The sequence below is a fragment of the Camelus bactrianus genome, chromosome 2, assembly GCF_048773025.1.
Source record: "Camelus bactrianus isolate YW-2024 breed Bactrian camel chromosome 2, ASM4877302v1, whole genome shotgun sequence".
Taxonomy (NCBI): Eukaryota; Metazoa; Chordata; class Mammalia; order Artiodactyla; family Camelidae; genus Camelus; species Camelus bactrianus.
In genome coordinates this window covers 99,970,225-99,988,421 of record NC_133540.1, presented here as the reverse complement: position 1 = coordinate 99,988,421, position 18,197 = coordinate 99,970,225, and the positions used below count along the sequence as shown (strand labels likewise).

Here is an 18,197-nt window from a genome sequence, read left to right as displayed (position 1 = left end):
TTTTGTTAGCATAAAATTATTTATAGGGCTTTTAAGGTTCACTTGAGACAGAAATTCTTTCCACAAATCGTAAGCTTTTCAAAGGCCACTTATCTCACTGGGAGGCAGCATGGCTCAAGGGAAGAGGTCTGAGGCTTAGAATCAGAAAGACTCTGGTGTGAGAGTTAGTGTTGCCCTTTAATTATTACTGAGGTTCATGACATCACTCTGGGCTCTAGTTTTATCATCTCTAACAGTACACATTAATTTTTTAAGTTGTGTTATTGTGAGGTTTAGGTATAAAATGTAGTAATTCAGCAGACTGTAGCTGCTGTTATCAGTCATTTTAGGAACCTAACTGTGGTGACTGTGGAAGGATCTATGGTACTTTGTTTACTTCTGTAAAGTTTTAAAACCAGAATTGTTCAGAACTGAAATTAGATGAAAAAAAATTCATCTAATTTGCATCCATTTTTCATTGCCTATTCCCTCGAGTGACTTCTATATCTTAAGTATGTATGTATTTTTAAAGTTCTTAACTACACTAAATGGCTTTTAACATTATTTTACTTTTTAAAATTTAACTTGTTAGATTTTCATATTAAATTTGCAACATTTTTGTGATAGACTATTTTTCCATCTACTTAAAACTTTAACAGTTCTAAATACAGTTGGAGGTGGAGCTACCATTTAAACATTTGAATTTTTCTCTCTAAAGGCAAGTTATCAGAAATGGAAAAGTGGTTCCCTTAATCTTTCTAATGGTCAGAATAAATCACTAAGGAAAATATCCTGTGTGTATTAAAATGAACATTATTTCTTTTCAAGCCCTTCTGGAGAATTTTTTTAAACTTCTGTATGTAATAAAACCATGGTACGTGTTAGAGTTATAAGGGCCTAAATTTTTATTTCTATTTGTTCAGCATTTGCTACCCGATTCAATTGCCCAAAGATAAATTCAGTTAGACACTGTTAAAAAATAGTAAATTTAAAAGAAAACCTGCAAAAATACTTAAGATTTAGCATTATGATCATTGTTGGGAGTGGTGGTTCTACCTTATTAATAAAACTTAGTTTTTATGACAATGTGAAGTAGCAATATCTAAATGAAGGTTTTTCAGTGTGTGTTGTGATTTAATTTTATTTTAAATTACATTGCAAAGGGTTTTAGATTTTATTGCTTACCTAAGATTTGTATTATTTTTCAAAGATCTAATTAGCTCAAACTGAAGTGATTCAATTTTTGTTACAGGAGATTGCCTGGGGCAATTGATGTTATTGGTCAGACTATAACTATCAGCCGGGTAGAAGGAAGGCGACGGGCAAATGAAAACAGCAACATACAGGTTTAGTATTTTTAAAATTATTATTATTTTTTAACTGAAGGAATATATCTGTGCTCTACATATATTCATAGCACTATGCTATGTGTTAGGTGCTACAAAGGGATTTAAAATGTGGAATCAATCATTTTGTTATTACAAAAGCTGTTCCATTTAGAATTTATAACCTTTGAATCTTTTTCAGTAAGATTTCCTTTTCCTTGCTATAAATGTGATATATAGGCTCATTGGACTGAAAAAGGAAAATATGGGAAAAGTTTAAAGAAGAAAATAAAACCATCAGTAATTCTGAAACTCTTAACATTCTGGTAAATTGCTTCCTCGTCAGTGGGCAAGATTGGGATAGATACTACTATGATTATATTTTTGTGTATCCTTATTTTTTTTTAAATTTGAAATTATCATTTGCATTTTCCCACATTCTCAAAGTATGGTTTAAAATCTCATGATAGATTTATCATATGGCTTTCTATAATTTATTTAATGTGGCATATCTGGGGGAAGTAGATCTCCTTTTTTTCAAGTGAAAGAATGAAAGGGGGTGAGTTATTAGTAGCATGGATAATTCAAGTTTGAACTTGAGTAACTGAGACTTTGAGCTATTAGCTTGATCACATGTTTTTCACTATTTTCTTTCTCTGAGTACTTTTAAAAATGTCCAAAGTGTTTTTGATCCTTATTACCTTAAATAAATTAATCATGTAAAATGTTCTTTTTAGCATCTTTAAAGGTAAATTATTTCTAAAATGGAAGATAATCCTCTTATTTCCTATCATTAAAAACGCCCCATCATTAAAATGCCATGATTTCTTAGAATAATTCTGTTTTTTACTTTAAAAAACTCCTTATCAGCATAAGCCTTTCAAAAATTACTATGCTTAAATGTAGGAAAAGTTAATGAAAGGAGGAATTATATGTTTGAATGATATGGCTTAGCCAGCAAGGATTTGAAAAGTATAAATTAAATACATAACATTATGTTGCCTGTTTCTGCTGTTTTTCCCAAACATGTTTGCACATCAGAATCCCTCAGGGAGCATGTCAGAAATCCAAATTTCTAGGTGCCACTCTCCTGTAGGTTTGTTGCCTGTCCCTTACCTGTTCACACAGATCAGTATTTTGTAAATATTTTTACTTTTTAAGTATAAACCCTTGTTCTTAAAGTTACAAGGCTCATGTGAAAAAGTTATTTATTTATCTGGCTGCCTGTTAACTTGCATCCTGCTGATGCATGCCTTAGTCTCTTTGTAACCTGGTGATGACAGGCCTTGGTACAGTGACTATCTGGTTCTGCTGCCATGTTAATTTCTAATGCTAGTATCTGTGAGTAATGATTATATTGTCTTAATTTGAATAGTTTAACTTCGGTTGGATAACAAAGATAATCTTCATTACATTTTATTTATGAAGTACTTGTTTCTTGTTTAGAATATTCTTAAATCCCTTAATTATTTCATAAGAATTTTATTTGTAATGATTCAGTTTTTCCTAGGCTTTGAATATGAACATCTTAAAAAGTGTGTGAGTGTATACTCTCATCTGTATAGTATACACACATCACACACATAGAAAACTTATTCCTGCCTCCCCAAAATAGATTTGTGAAGGAAACTTACTTCTTAGATTGAATGAAATTAATTTACTGAGTTTAATCTTAGATAGGAACATTTATTCATCTTTTTAATTAACTACGCTCTAATTTTAGGTCCTTTCTGAGAGATCTGCTACTGAAGTAGACAACAATTTTAGCAAACCACCTCCATTTTTCCCTCCAGGAGCTCCTCCTACCCATCTTCCACCTCCTCCATTTCTTCCACCTCCTCCAACTGTCAGCACTGCTCCACCTCTGATTCCACCACCAGGTAAATAGTAAATAAGACATTTGATTTTGAAAGAAAAATAATTCATGAGTGTTTTTAAAATTTTGAATTTAACAACTAAAATATATATTTGAAAATAGCATCTTTATTGATTGCAATGCATTAAAAGTAACAGGTATGAAATTTATTACATTATATTTTCAGTAGGTTCACACTGAAACAAAAGTATACATGTCTTATTATTTCAGAAAAGCAAAGAGACAGTGTACTAAAATAGAGAAGAATGGACAGATACTAAAATTGTAATCCAAAAATATGATAGTGATCCTCACATTAAAGCTGCTAATTGTAATGTATAAATCCACATTGAATTGTAAACCATGTTACCTTGTTTTGAAAAAATATTTAGATACTTGAAGAATTGAGGAGGTCAGCAAATTATATCCTGTGCAGAGATTGAAATTAAAATCTCAGTCTGGTCGTCTTTCTTTGTATACTGGTTTCCTTTTAGGAGACTGTTTTGGGTGCCAGGTACCTGGTATTTACTTCTATTAAACAAGACAGAAAATTAATGTCAATTTTTATCATATTCTTAGCCACTTTTGATTTTTTTATTAAAAACTAGATCAGTGGCAGGAAAAAAGTCACAAATAATCCCCAAATTTTATACTTTTCAACCTTTCATCTGATGGCCTTTGTTATTTTATTCCCAATAAGCTTTCAATATTTATACCCCTTAACCAGTTTTTAATGAAACTCACAGGATTGATTGAGGTAACAATTACTTTCTGCCTAGGAAGAATGCCAGTAGTAAATGTTGAAAATAATCTGCTGGTCCTAACCAGAACTACATGTGCCATTTATGTTAAAATTTGCTTTTTATTAGTAAAATCAGTTTATATTAGAGAGCCTTGTCCACTTACTTTGCATTTGCAAGAGAGTTGTCTTTGTTTTCAGAGGTGGCAGTTGTGATCAGAGTACAGAGGGAATGAATAATCCTTCCCTGTAGTATTCATCACTGGCCTCTAAATTTTAGCTATTGCATCAGCCCCACAACCACAACACCTTTGATTTCCTTCCAGTATCACCTCTGCTTTCAAAAATAATAAGGAAACTTTGAAAAATGACTGTGGCTTTAGGGAATCTGTTGTCTCAAAAATAGATGAAAGAGAAGATTAGATAGTTTGAGTTGCTTACTCCAGACAACATTGTTTCTAAAGTTCAGTGAATTTCTTATTCCAACTATAAATTACTTGTTCTGAAGCACAAACCATTCAGAAATTGTGATTGGGTATATGATTCTTGTCTCTTTAGTATGGTGAGAATTAACTAAATGAAAAGGGAAAGTAATGATGACTCAGTGATGCATAAATGTGTCCTTTGTTCTATAAAAAAGATGTAGAAATAGTTAATTTTGAACATATCTGATTTAATGAGACTAAAAGATGATCAATGTATGCGATAATAGTCTTTACACTAGATTGCTTTGTTATTTAAATTTTACTAACTACTAAAGGTGATTAAAAGGAATTTCTTATTTACTAGCTAACATTTTATATATTTCAATACTTGCTGTTTGTTGAAGTAAGTGAGAGAGAAGTGGTATGAATTAATGATGAAAGAATAAATACCTCACTGGTGTAAGAATATTTAGAAGCTCTGTAGGATATTGATAGGCAACAGCATTATCTGGACGTGTGCCTCTTTTCAAAATGCTAAAAAATCTTTACATTTCTTTGCCATATAACCTGTTTATAATGATAACAAATCTTTTAATAACGTTTAGATTATCTATGGCAGTATACTGTAGAGTACCACTGATTTTTTTTTTATTGCTTAAGCTATTTAATGTTAATTTTCAACTACATGCTTTCCATATTTTAAATACCTGTTGAGATTTCCTTTGATGCCTATCCTTAGATTACAGTTCCATGCTGTCCTGTCAGCATTTAAGGAATACAAATTCAGATGAGTTTTAATGCTGGTTTAAGCAGTACCTAACTGTGGTATATTTGCTGGAGGTGGTGAGGGGGGAGATAACAATTAATGTTTTTTTTTAACATTTTTTTAATTGAGTTACAGTCATTTTACAATGTTGTATCAAATTCCAGTCTAGAGCACAATTTTTCAGTTATATATGAACATACATACATTCATTGTCACATTCTCTTTCACTGTGAGCCACCACAAGATCCTGTATATATTTCCCTGTGCTACACAGTACAGTCTTGTTTGTCTGTTCTACATTTTGAAATCCCAGTCTGTCTCTTCCCACCAAAATTTTCTTAATGCGGTGGGTGAGGTAATTAGGTGTACTTACTTATTTTTTAATGGAGGTACTGGGAACTGAACCCAGGACCTCATGCACGGTAGGCGCACACTCTACCACTGAGCTAAACCCTTCCCCAGCAATTCATATTAAAACCAAATATTTGTCAGTTAAGACTGTCTGGATTAATCCTTATTTTTACTAGATTGTGAGCTGTTGGAGAGAACATAGGCTGTGTATTTCCATCTGTGTTTCCCCACAGTGCTAATCACAGATGTCTTCTGTATACTTGACATTCTCTAAGTATGCTACCTAATTGAGTTCACAACATTATGTATCCATAACACCAAAGAGATTTTCGGCTTGACAGTGGGTACAGTCAGACAGGCATTTATCAATCAGAATGGTCACTGACTTTAAACAACAGTATGGCTACACAGATAAATAAACCAGTTGAATATAGACCTTGATTAAAGCCACATTTTCAGTTACCATTTACCGCAGAATCCTATGATTACAGTATGTTCTGTAGAGTTTGCTGTAATTTAGATCACCTTAAGAATCATAAGCAACTAATGAAAGAAAGCTGTGGCTCAGGAGTCTGTAAGTATTGCTTTAAGTACTCCATTTGTCTTAGAGAAACCTTGGAAAACCCTTTTGCTTTCTTTAGAAATGCTGAAAGGAAAAATGAAAAAATCTTTGGAGAATTAATTTAAACATATTTTAATGTAGCCTTTGTTAACATTAGGTTTCAAATGCTTAAGTTTTTAAGGCTATAGTTCTGTATATGATAGAACAAATACAGCAATGATGTATTATGCCCTTATTTTGGAGTGTGATGTTTTTTCATGAATAGGGTGACCATATATCCAGATTTTCCTGGAACAGTCCTGTTATAACTTTTAACCAAGCTTAATGATTATTACTTACTCTCAGAAATTCCCTGATGCGGAGGATAATAAAATATATGGTCAGCTCTTGGAAATTTTAGGTGTGGCTTATTGAATGAGTATACGGTTACTCCTTAGCAGTGATAAAGAGTGCTTCATTCAAGGGACTTTCATTGTCAAATAGTTAGCAGAAAAGAAGCAATGTGTTGCTTCCTCTCGCCTCAAACACACATCTACAACATACATGAAGCTTTGTTAGTAACAGAAAGGACGAAGTTGTATTTCTGGCCACGATAGATTTGTATGAAGAGCAGAGGAGGCCTTGTATTGGAGAGTACAATAAGCACATAAGGGACTTTGGTCCTACATTAACGTTGTGGCTTTTGAATGGAAAAGTATTTAATATAGTTCCTTGCCACCATACTAACAGTGTAACTTGAAAACAAACACTGGTTATTCAGGATCTTCCTTAACTTTAGAAATGTTATTTTCATTTTCTAGTGAACCAGGGAATAGTTTCTGATGAATTAATTTTTTTCAGAAATTAGTATGGTTTCATGCTTTCTCTGAGCAATAATAGAAATAATAGCTAATATTTAATGAATGCTTATTATTGAAAACACTGTTCTGAACACATTTCACGTATTAACTCAATTTGATTCTCAACAACATCTGAGGCAGATATTATTCTGATTTTACATATGAGGAAACTGTGGCTTAAGAGACTTAAGTAATAGTTAGAAAGTTGCAGAACCAGAATTCTAAACTAGGCATTTTTGCTTGAATGCCTATTTTATTAACTATGTTGAAGTGAAGAAGTGAATCATTACCTATGTCAAGAAAGCTGCATTATTGAGTTATGTGTGTTCACCTCAGTAACATGGCTTAAAAGCTTTTTTTTTTTTTAAATTTCCTGATGTTGAAGTGCATGCATATATGTTTGTGGTTAAGGAAGTTAGGAAGGTTGTAAAGAGCAAGAATCACATTAAAAAAAAAACAAACCAGTTAACTGAGGTTTTACTCTTTGCCTGATTAGTGTTAAGTCTGTTTACTGAATAAACCAGTTTTGAAATGCATGTGGGTTGGAAGAAAAATTGTAAAATTGGAAGAACTGATGTTATGGAGTAGTTGATTGTGTGTGTGTGTATGTTTATAGTAAACTATACATAGTATTGATCATTTTAACCATTTGTCAGTGTACAATTCAGTGGCATTACATACATTTACAGTGTTGTGTAGCCATCACTATCTATACCTAAAACTTTTTCATCATTCATAACAAAAACTGTGTACTCATTAAACATACCTTTCTCCCTACCCCAGCTTCTGGTGGCCTCTTTCTGTCTCTGTGAATTTGCCTATTCTTGGTACCGCATATAAATGGAATCATATGATATTTGTCCTTCTGTGTCTGGCTTATATTATTTGGTTTATTTAAATAAAATAGTTAATAATTGTAAACAAGCTGTTTTAAAACTATGGTCAAACTTTTATGTTTTATGGTAGGCTTTTAATTTAGGCTTTTAAATGTTAATTTACTTTAGTGTCATATTTTATCTTCCTTTTTTAATAATGAAGTTTGTTGAACAAGACAAGGGAGATTCAATTTAACTTATTGCTTATTACCTTAATATTAAGCCTCATGTGGCTCTGGTTCTTGGGAGCAATTGAAATCAAGCTCATGAGTTGAATTCTCCAAAGTTGAATAAGGCTTTTTGCTTTACTGAGATGTAGCTCAGTGAATGCAGAACACAGATAAGTCATCCCTGCTTTTAAAGTTGGATCTGGGGTTTAGCTGTTTATCTAGATTTCAAAATGTATAAAATTTTGTGTTTTAGAAGGAAGTACATTTCTTCCTAGAAGACTTGTTAGATACATTAGTATCTTACTAGTCATCTAGTACTACAAATTATATGAGCTTAAAAATCTTATCTATTCCTTAAATACCTTGATTTTGAGTCATTGATGACACATGGGGTTAGGGAGGAAAGCAGCTCAAGTCTGGAGTCTTTCTGCATTTCCTCTAGGGTCTGCATTGTCTTTAGATTATTTTCCTGTTAATAATCTGGTTTCTAGCACAGCAACTATCAAACTTTTTCGTCACAGACCTCTTTAGACTCTTAAAAGTTAACTGCAGACCTGAAAGAGCTTTTGTTTATTTGTATTATATCTAATTTTCAGTAAAAAGTAGAACTGATAAATTAAAATATTATATTTCAAATATTTTTAGAGATACGTAATAAGCCCATTATGTATTAATATTAAGACAACATTTTTATGAAAAATAACTTAATTTTTCCAGAATAACCAAAGCCATTTAGTGCAAAGAATGGCCTTGTTGTACACTTTCACAGCTCTCTTTACTGTGTGGCCTTGTTGTACACTTTCGCAGCTCTCTTTACTTTGTGGCTTAAAAGAAAAAAAACTGGATTCTCTTACTTGCTTCTTCATTAATCTGTTGTGATTTCACATGTTATGTAGCCCCTGGAAAAACTTCATTGAACATTTGTAAGAGAATGAACGTGAAAATGGCAAATAACATTCTAGTGCTTTTATAAAAGGAGTTTTGACCTTCCTGATTCCTAGAAGGGCCTGAGGGACCCCTTAGGAAGCTCCAGATAACACTTTGAGAACTGCTGATTTGGCAGAATCATGGCTTGAATTGGATGAATATTATATGCACCCTTGAGGAAGTACTATTGTGTCCCTTTATTTGAGAAGCTATTCTGTGAATAACATTTATTAAGCTAATTTTATAGTTCCATGAAGAATTTTAATAGCAAATCTGCATATTAACTGATGCTGTTTGCCAAAAATGTAAACATTTCAGAAATGTATTTTCTAAAAGTACCTTTTGAAAAATAATTTCTTGAAGTTTTTGAGAACTGTACTCATTTTCTATTTTGTTGCATTTTCCTATATTAAAAAAAAACCCCAACAGTCTACCAGTGTTTTCAGTAAACTCAAAATAGGGAATAATGCTAATTATCTGTAATGAGCAGTATTTTTTGGCACAATTAAAATTAATTTAAATGTAAGTTTAATAGAAATTAAAAGCCTCTTTGGGATATTGATTTTTGAATGTCTTTTTTTCCCCAGAGATGCTCCCTTTATAAGACTTATATTTTAATACACCATAGATGCTGTCTTTTATAGAATTTAATTATGGTTTAGTATTTGGTTTTTGTTTGTGCTTGTCTTTCAGTTATTTTTCCATTAGATATGAGTTTATAGAAATTAATTCCTTTACAAGTTATTTGTAAAAAATACTAATATTTCTATCAGAGATACTTTTATTTGTCTAACAGAATTTTTTTCTGTAGGCTTTTAGATTATTTTATAAATTAGAGGATTAAGAGATCCTAATAAAGATAAAATAGTTTATCTGTGTTATAGTTAACATAAAATTATCTTTTTTACTTTTTAAGGTATGGAGTATGCTGATAACTTTTTTTGTTGCTTTAAGTTTTGTGACTTAAGTACCTTTTAACATTTTTTTTCTTCAGAGTTACTTCCATCCCTTTTTATACCTTTGTGATTAATCATTGTACAGTTTTAAGAAATACTTTTATGGTATTCTACTGTTTATTTTTTTAAGGGTAGATGGCACATGATGTGTGTGTATATATAATATTAAAAATACTGATATATAGAAAAGCATGTGGTGGAAGGTAGTAGTATCTAAAGATTTTTATAAACCTTGACTTTTTGTACTCAGTTATTTTTGTGCAGAACTTACTTACGAGCTTGATGGCTTTAAAGTAGAAGTTGATGAGACTTAAGGAAAGTGATCAGACTTACCTATTTGTAACATAGTAGTGTTGATGAAATTTGCAATTTCCAAGTGAGAAATAGGAAACATAGTTCACATAGTTCTCCTGTGCTTTTTTTTTATTTCATTTGAACTTAATAGAGATGTGATAGGTAGTTACTGTATGTATCAGTTAGCTCTTGCTCCATAACAAATTACTGTAGAACATAATTGCTTAAAACAACATACATTTATTATTGAACAGTGTTTGTTGGGGCAGCTTAGCTGGTCCTCTGCTTCAAGGGCTCTCACCCACTAAGATAATCACATCAAAAGTTTAACTAAGAAAGGACTCATGACCTCTGTTGAAAAGATTGACTTCCTCTCCAATGTGGCAGCTTTCTTCAACAAAGCATGAATTCTGAGAACACAATAGAGGAAACCAGCAAAATAGATGTCACTGTCTTTTGCAACCTAGGCATGGAAGTGCCATCCCATCATTTTTGCTGTATTTTGTTTATTAGAAGTAAGTCATTATATCCAGACCACACTCCAGAGGAAAATATAAGTATCAGAGGTATAAAAAGACATGAATACCACGAGGCGGGGATCACTGAAAGCCATGTCTGAGGCTGCCATCACGTAACTTTTTTGCCTTGGTTATTCAGAGTAACAATGGGATACACTGAGAATAAGTTCATAGATAGTTTTTATTCAGTTTTTTAATTGAGTACAGAGCCTCTATTTTGTGAGAATTTAAAAAATATAGTTGAATTCCTTTTGATAAGACGTTTTACTGGTCTGCTGCCTTTCTGTCTTTGCTTCGGTTCCTTCAGTCCCCAAATAGGATTTCAGGTCCCCCAACCCCCATGCTTCTTTACATTTAAAAGTATATTACACACTGGAAAAGTTAAATCCTGTTCTCTTTCTTTTGAAGACACCAGATAGTATAGGCTGTGATATAGCTGTGTTATTTTTTCAAAGTGTCACATGTTTTGTTTCATAAAAATTTCAAATGGAATTTATCTGTTCTGAATATTGAGGTGCTCAGCAGTGCAATTAGTCAAGAAGTTTGAATCTAATCCAGTGATTCTCAAAGTATGGTATCAGGTCAGCAACATCATCTCCTTGTTAGGAATGTAAATTCTCTACTCCACTCCAGACCTACTGAATCAGCAGTTCTAGGGGAGGGTCCCAGCAGTCTGTGTTTTAACACTTTCTCTGGGTGATTGTGATTGTTGCTAAAGTTTCAAAACCACTAATCTATTCAGTCCCTTTAGAACTTGAATATTACTTTTCCAAAAGCTTTTGACCAGTACTAGAAATCTTACTTTTACTACTGTATGCAAAGCTTTCCAGGAAAACAAACATTTTTTTCCTACTCACTTTACAGATAAAGGATATGGAAAAGAAACACAATACTTGCCTTGTGTATTTCAAGTCTGTTGGCTGAGCAGCACATCTGTTGGTGGGGAAAGTTGGGAGTGTTGCTGAAGGAGAGGACAGGGAATTTTGAGATGAACCTCTTTCCTTACACAGTTTCTCTTTTGTTAATGAAAGTCAAATACCGAATAGTGATTTTTTTTTTCAGATGAGAATTATGTTAGTCTAACATATCACATTAAACTTTCTTAGTTGTATTTTAAAAACACATTTGCTAATTTTCAGAGAGTGGATTGTATAGTGTTTCATCAACTTTGAAGTTCTGTTTCAGTAAACATTTGCCAATAAAAATTTGCATTGAAATATCTTAGATGAAATAGAGATCTCACAAGAAGGGCCCTTTCTGGTTTTCATGCCAGCTTTCTGATGTGTAGATAATTATTTGCAAAGAAGACATCTCTACCTGTCTGTGTAGCATAGTTTTTCTTTTTGTCTTAATTCCTTCTAGTTGATTTCTAAAAAATCTGTCCTATGATACTGTTGTAGGAAGATTGAAATTAAAAGCAGAATGTGATTTTAACTACCTTTCATAGCATACTTAATAATTTGGTTATATCATTTATATTTATGTTTAGTGAAAGTTTGACAGTTTACATGTTTTGAGGACTAAATTTTGAGAGGGCTGACTAGTATTTTCTTAGTTATTTTACATGAATTCACATTGTAGTTAGCTGCAGTGATGCATGTTGCTCGTGTAGTTACTGAAGTAGTTATTAGGATTATGGAGTGGGTTGCTGCATTTGGTATAGTTCTTTATCTTACACAACTGAGAAAATAGTCGTTTATTTAAATAGTTGTGAATTTAAATGTGAAAACTAGGTCACACAGTGAAGTTCAATAGTGCTATAAAAAAATCTATACTGTTCTAAAGAAAATCAAATAATAGTGGATATTAACAACATTTAATATGCTTTGCCTTCCTTAATTTCCCATTTAGTTTGGTGTCTGGGACTCTGCTAGTTTGTATTGTTTCCTGGATTCTTTAGCTTAGTTAAATAGGAAGCAGCGGGGTACTTTAGGATGGATGGGAACTACCATGAAGTGTAGCTCATTTTCATAGCCTTGTGGAGGCCTAATGATTTTTGAAACATGATGGCTGCCTTATATATCTTTTTCAGTCTTGTTGGTTTTGTAAGTTTAGCATATCCTTTTATTGCAAGGGTGGTTAAATAAGGTGTTTCATTCTCCATTTTAAGGCCACTTGCCACTTTAAGATCTCTCTGTATAAACCTCTTATTCTGGGAAAACATGCATAGAAAATTTAAAATAAATTATTAGCAGATGTTTCCATTGACAAACATTTGAAAGCAATTTTTTTTCATTATCTTTTCCCATGCATTTAGTTAATGAATTAGATTACTTTTTCCTCTTTGGGAATAATTTTGGTGCAATTTTTAAGATTGGATTTAGTAAACCACTCTGATTTTATTGAAGTTATTTATGGTATACAATTTTTCATGAAAAAGTTTTTTTTTTTAATTTTCCTACTTAGAAATGTCATTTTAAATCTTCATACAAGAAATAATTTGCATGACATATATATTTTAAATTAGGATTTAAGGGCACTTTTGACCAGTATAAATTGAGAATGTTTATACATAGTTTATTTCTTAAAGTTTATAATATGCAAATGAGTGAGAGTCACTCAAATTAGTATTTACTTCTTCTTCTATAGAAAGTAAACTGTCCACATTTATCTTAGTGTGCCCTTGGGGGTGTATATATATATGAATTGGCTATACCCCCATCTCTCTTCACACAAATCAAGGGAAATAATAGCCTTTCCCTACTCCTGTCAGTAATAGTAAAACAATTCAAATCAACACCTGAATGTCCCTCATAGCTTTACTAAAGCGAATATCCATCATCTTCAGAGTTACCTTGCACTACTTGCAGTATTGAGCCCACAGTTCACTTTCTTTATTAAACTGTTAAAATAACAAGATCAGACATTTATTATCAAACTTAGTGTTAATTTCATGGAGTTTGATATTTGTGTATGCACAAGTGTGCTTTTTTTAACTAATGTCTCACTTTGTTTGTGATTACAACTAGTGGGGGAAGCCTTGTTATCAAGTTGTTAGACTGGGTTTTCATCAGGAAGTTGGATGTTACACTCGAATTGTTGATCCTCTGCAAGAAAACAGAATGCTGCTTTTGAGTGAATAAGCCAGGAAAATGAGGCGAGGGGTTTTATTTCAAAGTTTTCTTTGGTGATGGCATAAATACATAACAGGTTATGAAATCCAATTACTATATTAAATTTCATCACTTGTTTTTTAGGTATTCCAATAACTGTACCACCTCCAGGTAAAATTTTTTTCATGTTTTCTCCATCATTGTTAATAAACATGAAATTTCAAGCTTATAGTTACAGGAGGGACAGTGTTGATGTGGTTAGAATATGGAATAGGCTTTTGGGATTTCAAGGTCCTATTTTCAGCTCTGCCTTGCTTCATTCCAGTTTTGATTAAGATATTTAGTTTTCTTATACCTGTCTTACCCATTTCTGTAGAAATAGAGATTCTGAGAAAATTCTTGCCATATCAATTTATTGAAGAAAACAGAGTATAGTATATAAAATATTTTATTAAAAATTATTTTTTCAGACCAGTGAATTTTTTGTATGATAAAGTGACTGCAAGAGAAGAGAAAGATCATTTATCTTGACTTTATTATGTTTTCTAATTTTTTTTACCCTGCTGGCATAACTCAGTACTGTGAGAAAATGTGTTCTGGACCACACAATTAGATAGGTTGACAACTGGTCAGATGGTTGTTCTTAGAGCATGTGATTAAATTGTTCATTGTTGTAATGATATGATCAATATGAGTTTATATGTGGCCCAGTGTAGTTTTTCACATTTTTTCAGGTTTTTTTTTTTTTTGAAAGTGTGATGCAAATATGATAGCAAGTGTGTTTACTGAGTTCAGTATTAAAAGTCAAGAAGTATAAAGAGAATGAGAAGTGACAGTGCTTATTAGAAGGGTAGGTCTAAATTCAAAGTGACCTTGATAAACAAAATAGTGGAGTTCAGATAGCATGCGATAGTATATGTATTTAAATGTGGGATAGAGAGCACTGATTGTGTATGAATGTGGCTGAAAAAGACTTAGCAGGAAAAGTCAAAGGAATCATTGGTGTGTCTTTTTAGGTTAAAGAGAAATGTGGTTGTAAGGCTGTATAAATAGGACTGTGGACACTAGGACTAAAGTGGTAATTGCTAAATTTTACACTGCTAAGATGTTTAATAGAGGAGTTATAGAACCTAAAACTAGAAACAGTGAAGATGAGCATGGTGAATTGGAAACAACTTGAAGGAGGGCCAAAAATTGATTTTAGTGGACTTTTGAGAAGGGTTAGGATTACTGGGATTCGTTTTTACATAGAACACTAAAAAGGAGGCTTAGTTGAAGGGTTTTCAAGTATGTATTTCGATGGATTGCTTCTTGTCTTCATTCAGATCAGCATATGAATTGTAGTGTGAGAGATTTATGTTATATAATTTAATACACTTTCTAATAGTGAGGGTTGTTAAAGCTTGGCAGGAATTGGTGTCATAAGGAATTAGTATCAAAAGTTGTAGAATCTTCAAGTCTTGTTGGGATGCTTTGTTGTCTATCTGAATTAGAAGGTGCAGAGAAGTTAACTGTTAAGGTCCCTTGTAGCGTATTCTGTGGTGTTTCATTTCATGCCTTCGTTAGGTATTGTGAATTATTTAGAATGCAGACCTCATGATATAAAGGTGCAAATTATTTTCTTTCCAAACTCATTCAGAAACTACATTATGTGCTTTTCTTTGTAAAATAGTTCTTCAGGGTTGTGCTATTTAAAACATATTTTATGGTGGATGTTCTCAGCCTTAAGCATTTATATATTTACTGGTAAGATTTTATTTATAAATTATACATTTTAAGGAAATTTATACATCCGAAATTCAGAATATTTTTTGAAAGGTAAATGCTATTTTATTTGCTTTTCTTCTAAAATATTTAAAGTATAACATACCTGTGGCAACACTACTACTGTTTTATATATGGAAAAGGTAAGGCATTGAGATTAACTTTCTCATACTGACAAAATGGGCTGTGTGTGGTGCTGAAAATAAGACCAGGTGTCCTGACTCCCAATTTGTGCTCTGTGTATTAGACCAGATTGTTCATTTATACTTATATTGCTCTAAAAATCTATTCATAATTTTAAGCTCCATTTTTTTTCTGTCCATTATAACATAGAGAAGCATGTTATGTCCCCAGAGAAATTTAGTGACACACAGCAACTTTAACTCTTAACATTAAATGTACATTCTGTTAACTTTTTTTATTTTATGATTGAATGTTTCAGGTTTTCCTCCTCCACCAGGCGCTCCACCTCCATCTCTTATACCAACAATAGAAAGGTAAATTAGTATGGATACTGTAAATTTTTATTATTGATAGGCTTTTGGCAGAAGAATCATATATATCTTGGTAATACTTCAAAGACTTAATTTTATAAACAATAGTACCTGCCTTTTAATTCATAAGTCTAAATCTATATTAGTTACTTTTATGTAAAATTTTAGACCTATAAGAACAAAACAGGACAGACAAAACTAAATAATAGTATTTTGAAATACCTTGCTTTGATTTATGACACTCTTATTAAAGAAACTCCTAGATGGGTGAAAACTTGGTTATAGTCAGTTTTATGGGAAATACAAGCAGATGACTAGTAATCATGAATAATGCATGTCTGTTTTAGGATTAAGTAAGGACAGCTATTATGAGGGACCATATAGTAAAGAAGAACTGCCTAAGTCCTTGCTACCCTACACAACTCAGCTTCCGCAAAGGCAGATCCCTTCTGCATAGCAATAGCCTTAATTTTTATACCCTGCACTTAGGATTTGTTATTTGGAATGCTGTGGATAGCAATGCCATGTTTAACAGCATAGGCTTTGGAATCACACAGACCTGGTTCAGATTTTGGCTTCAAGATTTCCCAGTTTGGGGTTGCTAGGCAAGGTTCATAACTATTCACTGGGACTGTTTCCTCTTTACTGAATGAGATTGATAGAATTGTGAAGAATTACAACAGCTAGTGACTATAAAGCATCAGCACCATTCTTGGCAGTTAGAAACAACTAATAAATGGTGGCTATTATTATTTCCTCTTAAGTGGCAAATAAACTATTAAAATAGTGTATTTCTGAGAAAGTGATTCAAATTATATAAAAAGAAAAATTGTGAGAACTTTACATCAAGAGCATCAAACCATGAATATGATTTCCAAAAGAAATGAGAAAACTCAGTGAAGTGGGAATTGTGAGACTGTAAGGATTTAATTTTATTAAGTCCTTGTTAATCATATATTTGTTTTCTTAATCAAAATGTTAAAAAGTATTATTTGTAGATTCTGTCAGTAGGGCTGAATTTCTGGTTTTTAATTATTGAAGTCATTTTTTTTTAAGGCTAAATTTTAACTAAGTCTGAAATACTCTGTTAGCCTCAGTTTCTGTTATCTCATGAGTTGGCTGAGTTGGTTGGATTATTCATGTTTAATAGTACTAAACAAGCTATATCTTCTTTACAATGTGTTAGGTGTTAGGTTTAATTTTTTTGAGGTTAAAAAGCCTGGGTTTTTAGTTTTAAAAAATAAAATTATGGAATTACAGCTACCATTATATGATGGTTAAAGAAAACTCGTAATTCTGTCTTATGTTTTGCATTTGCACCAAATTATTAAAATTCAGAACTTACTTGCAACACATAAAAATACATTTTTCTTTAACAGTGGACATTCCTCTGGTTATGACAGTCGTTCTGCACGTGCTTTTCCATATGGCAATGGTAAGTGTTATTTTTTTAATTGCTCAGATTCAATTTTAATAAGTAAAGTGCATAAATACTTTTAAAGCAATAAAAACATACTTCCATGGTTTAAAATACTATCTTACAGTGCAATTTAAAAATATTAACTACAGGAATAACCAGGTCTTATGTACATTCCAGGTTGCTTAATGGTATACTTTTCTTTATCAACTATACTTTTAAAAACTAATAAAGATGACACGAGGGGTATTTATGCCTTGCCTTTTCCTAAAGGATTTAAAATTTATCTCCAAATTGTCCATCTTTGTTGTCCATAATCTTTATGTTTCTTGACTGATGACATCCAGCTAACCTCATCTTTCCACCCTCACTGGTTTATTTTTCCTTCTAGATCATTTGGCCATGTCCTCTTTCATGGTCACTCTTGACAACTTTATCCATTCTAAGGGCTTCTGATACCACTTTCTGCTTAGATCTATTGATCCACTTACTTATTTTAAAAATGCTGTGTATTATACTAGGTTTTAGGGATACAGTAAACTAGACATAAGTTTGCTTGCCTGCAGTGAATTTATAGGCTAGTGAAGAAACAACCAGATGACAGAAGATGGTGTCATAAGAGCATGGTGGCATGTTGGAGGGGTCTCCCAATCCCAACGAATGGAGTGTGGCTGATTTGACTTGGGGTTCAAATCATGTTCAGAAACATGGGGCTGAGAGAGAGCATGGTAGGCTCTGTGAACTGAAAGAAGTATGGTGTGGGTGGAATGCATGGTGAACATCTAGAGATGAGACAAATTGTGCAGGGCGTTTATAGCTGTGTCTTAGAGCTTAGACCTTGTTCAGAGGGCTCTGAGGGGCCATTTATTTTTATGCTGAGTTGTGTCA

At 32.4% G+C, this 18,197-nt stretch overlaps 1 protein-coding gene across 43 annotated transcripts in view; it reads left to right on the top strand.

The window, feature by feature from the left end:
- The window catches only part of FIP1L1 (factor interacting with PAPOLA and CPSF1), a 68,700-nt gene that overhangs the window by 32,078 nt on the left and 18,425 nt on the right, over window positions 1-18,197 (top strand). For 27 of the 43 annotated variants that reach the window (XM_074347986.1, XM_074347975.1, XM_074347959.1 and 24 more), the window contains 5 exons: window positions 1,232-1,325; window positions 3,028-3,184; window positions 13,779-13,805; window positions 15,841-15,895; window positions 17,272-17,327. In XM_074347986.1, coding sequence (XP_074204087.1) covers window positions 1,232-1,325; window positions 3,028-3,184; window positions 13,779-13,805; window positions 15,841-15,895; window positions 17,272-17,327 — 389 coding nt within the window. The remainder of the gene's footprint in view (window positions 1-1,231; window positions 1,326-3,027; window positions 3,185-13,778; window positions 13,806-15,840; window positions 15,896-17,271; window positions 17,328-18,197) is intronic. The other 16 variants (XM_074347982.1, XM_074347949.1, XM_074347918.1 and 13 more) reach the window with 1 other exon arrangement.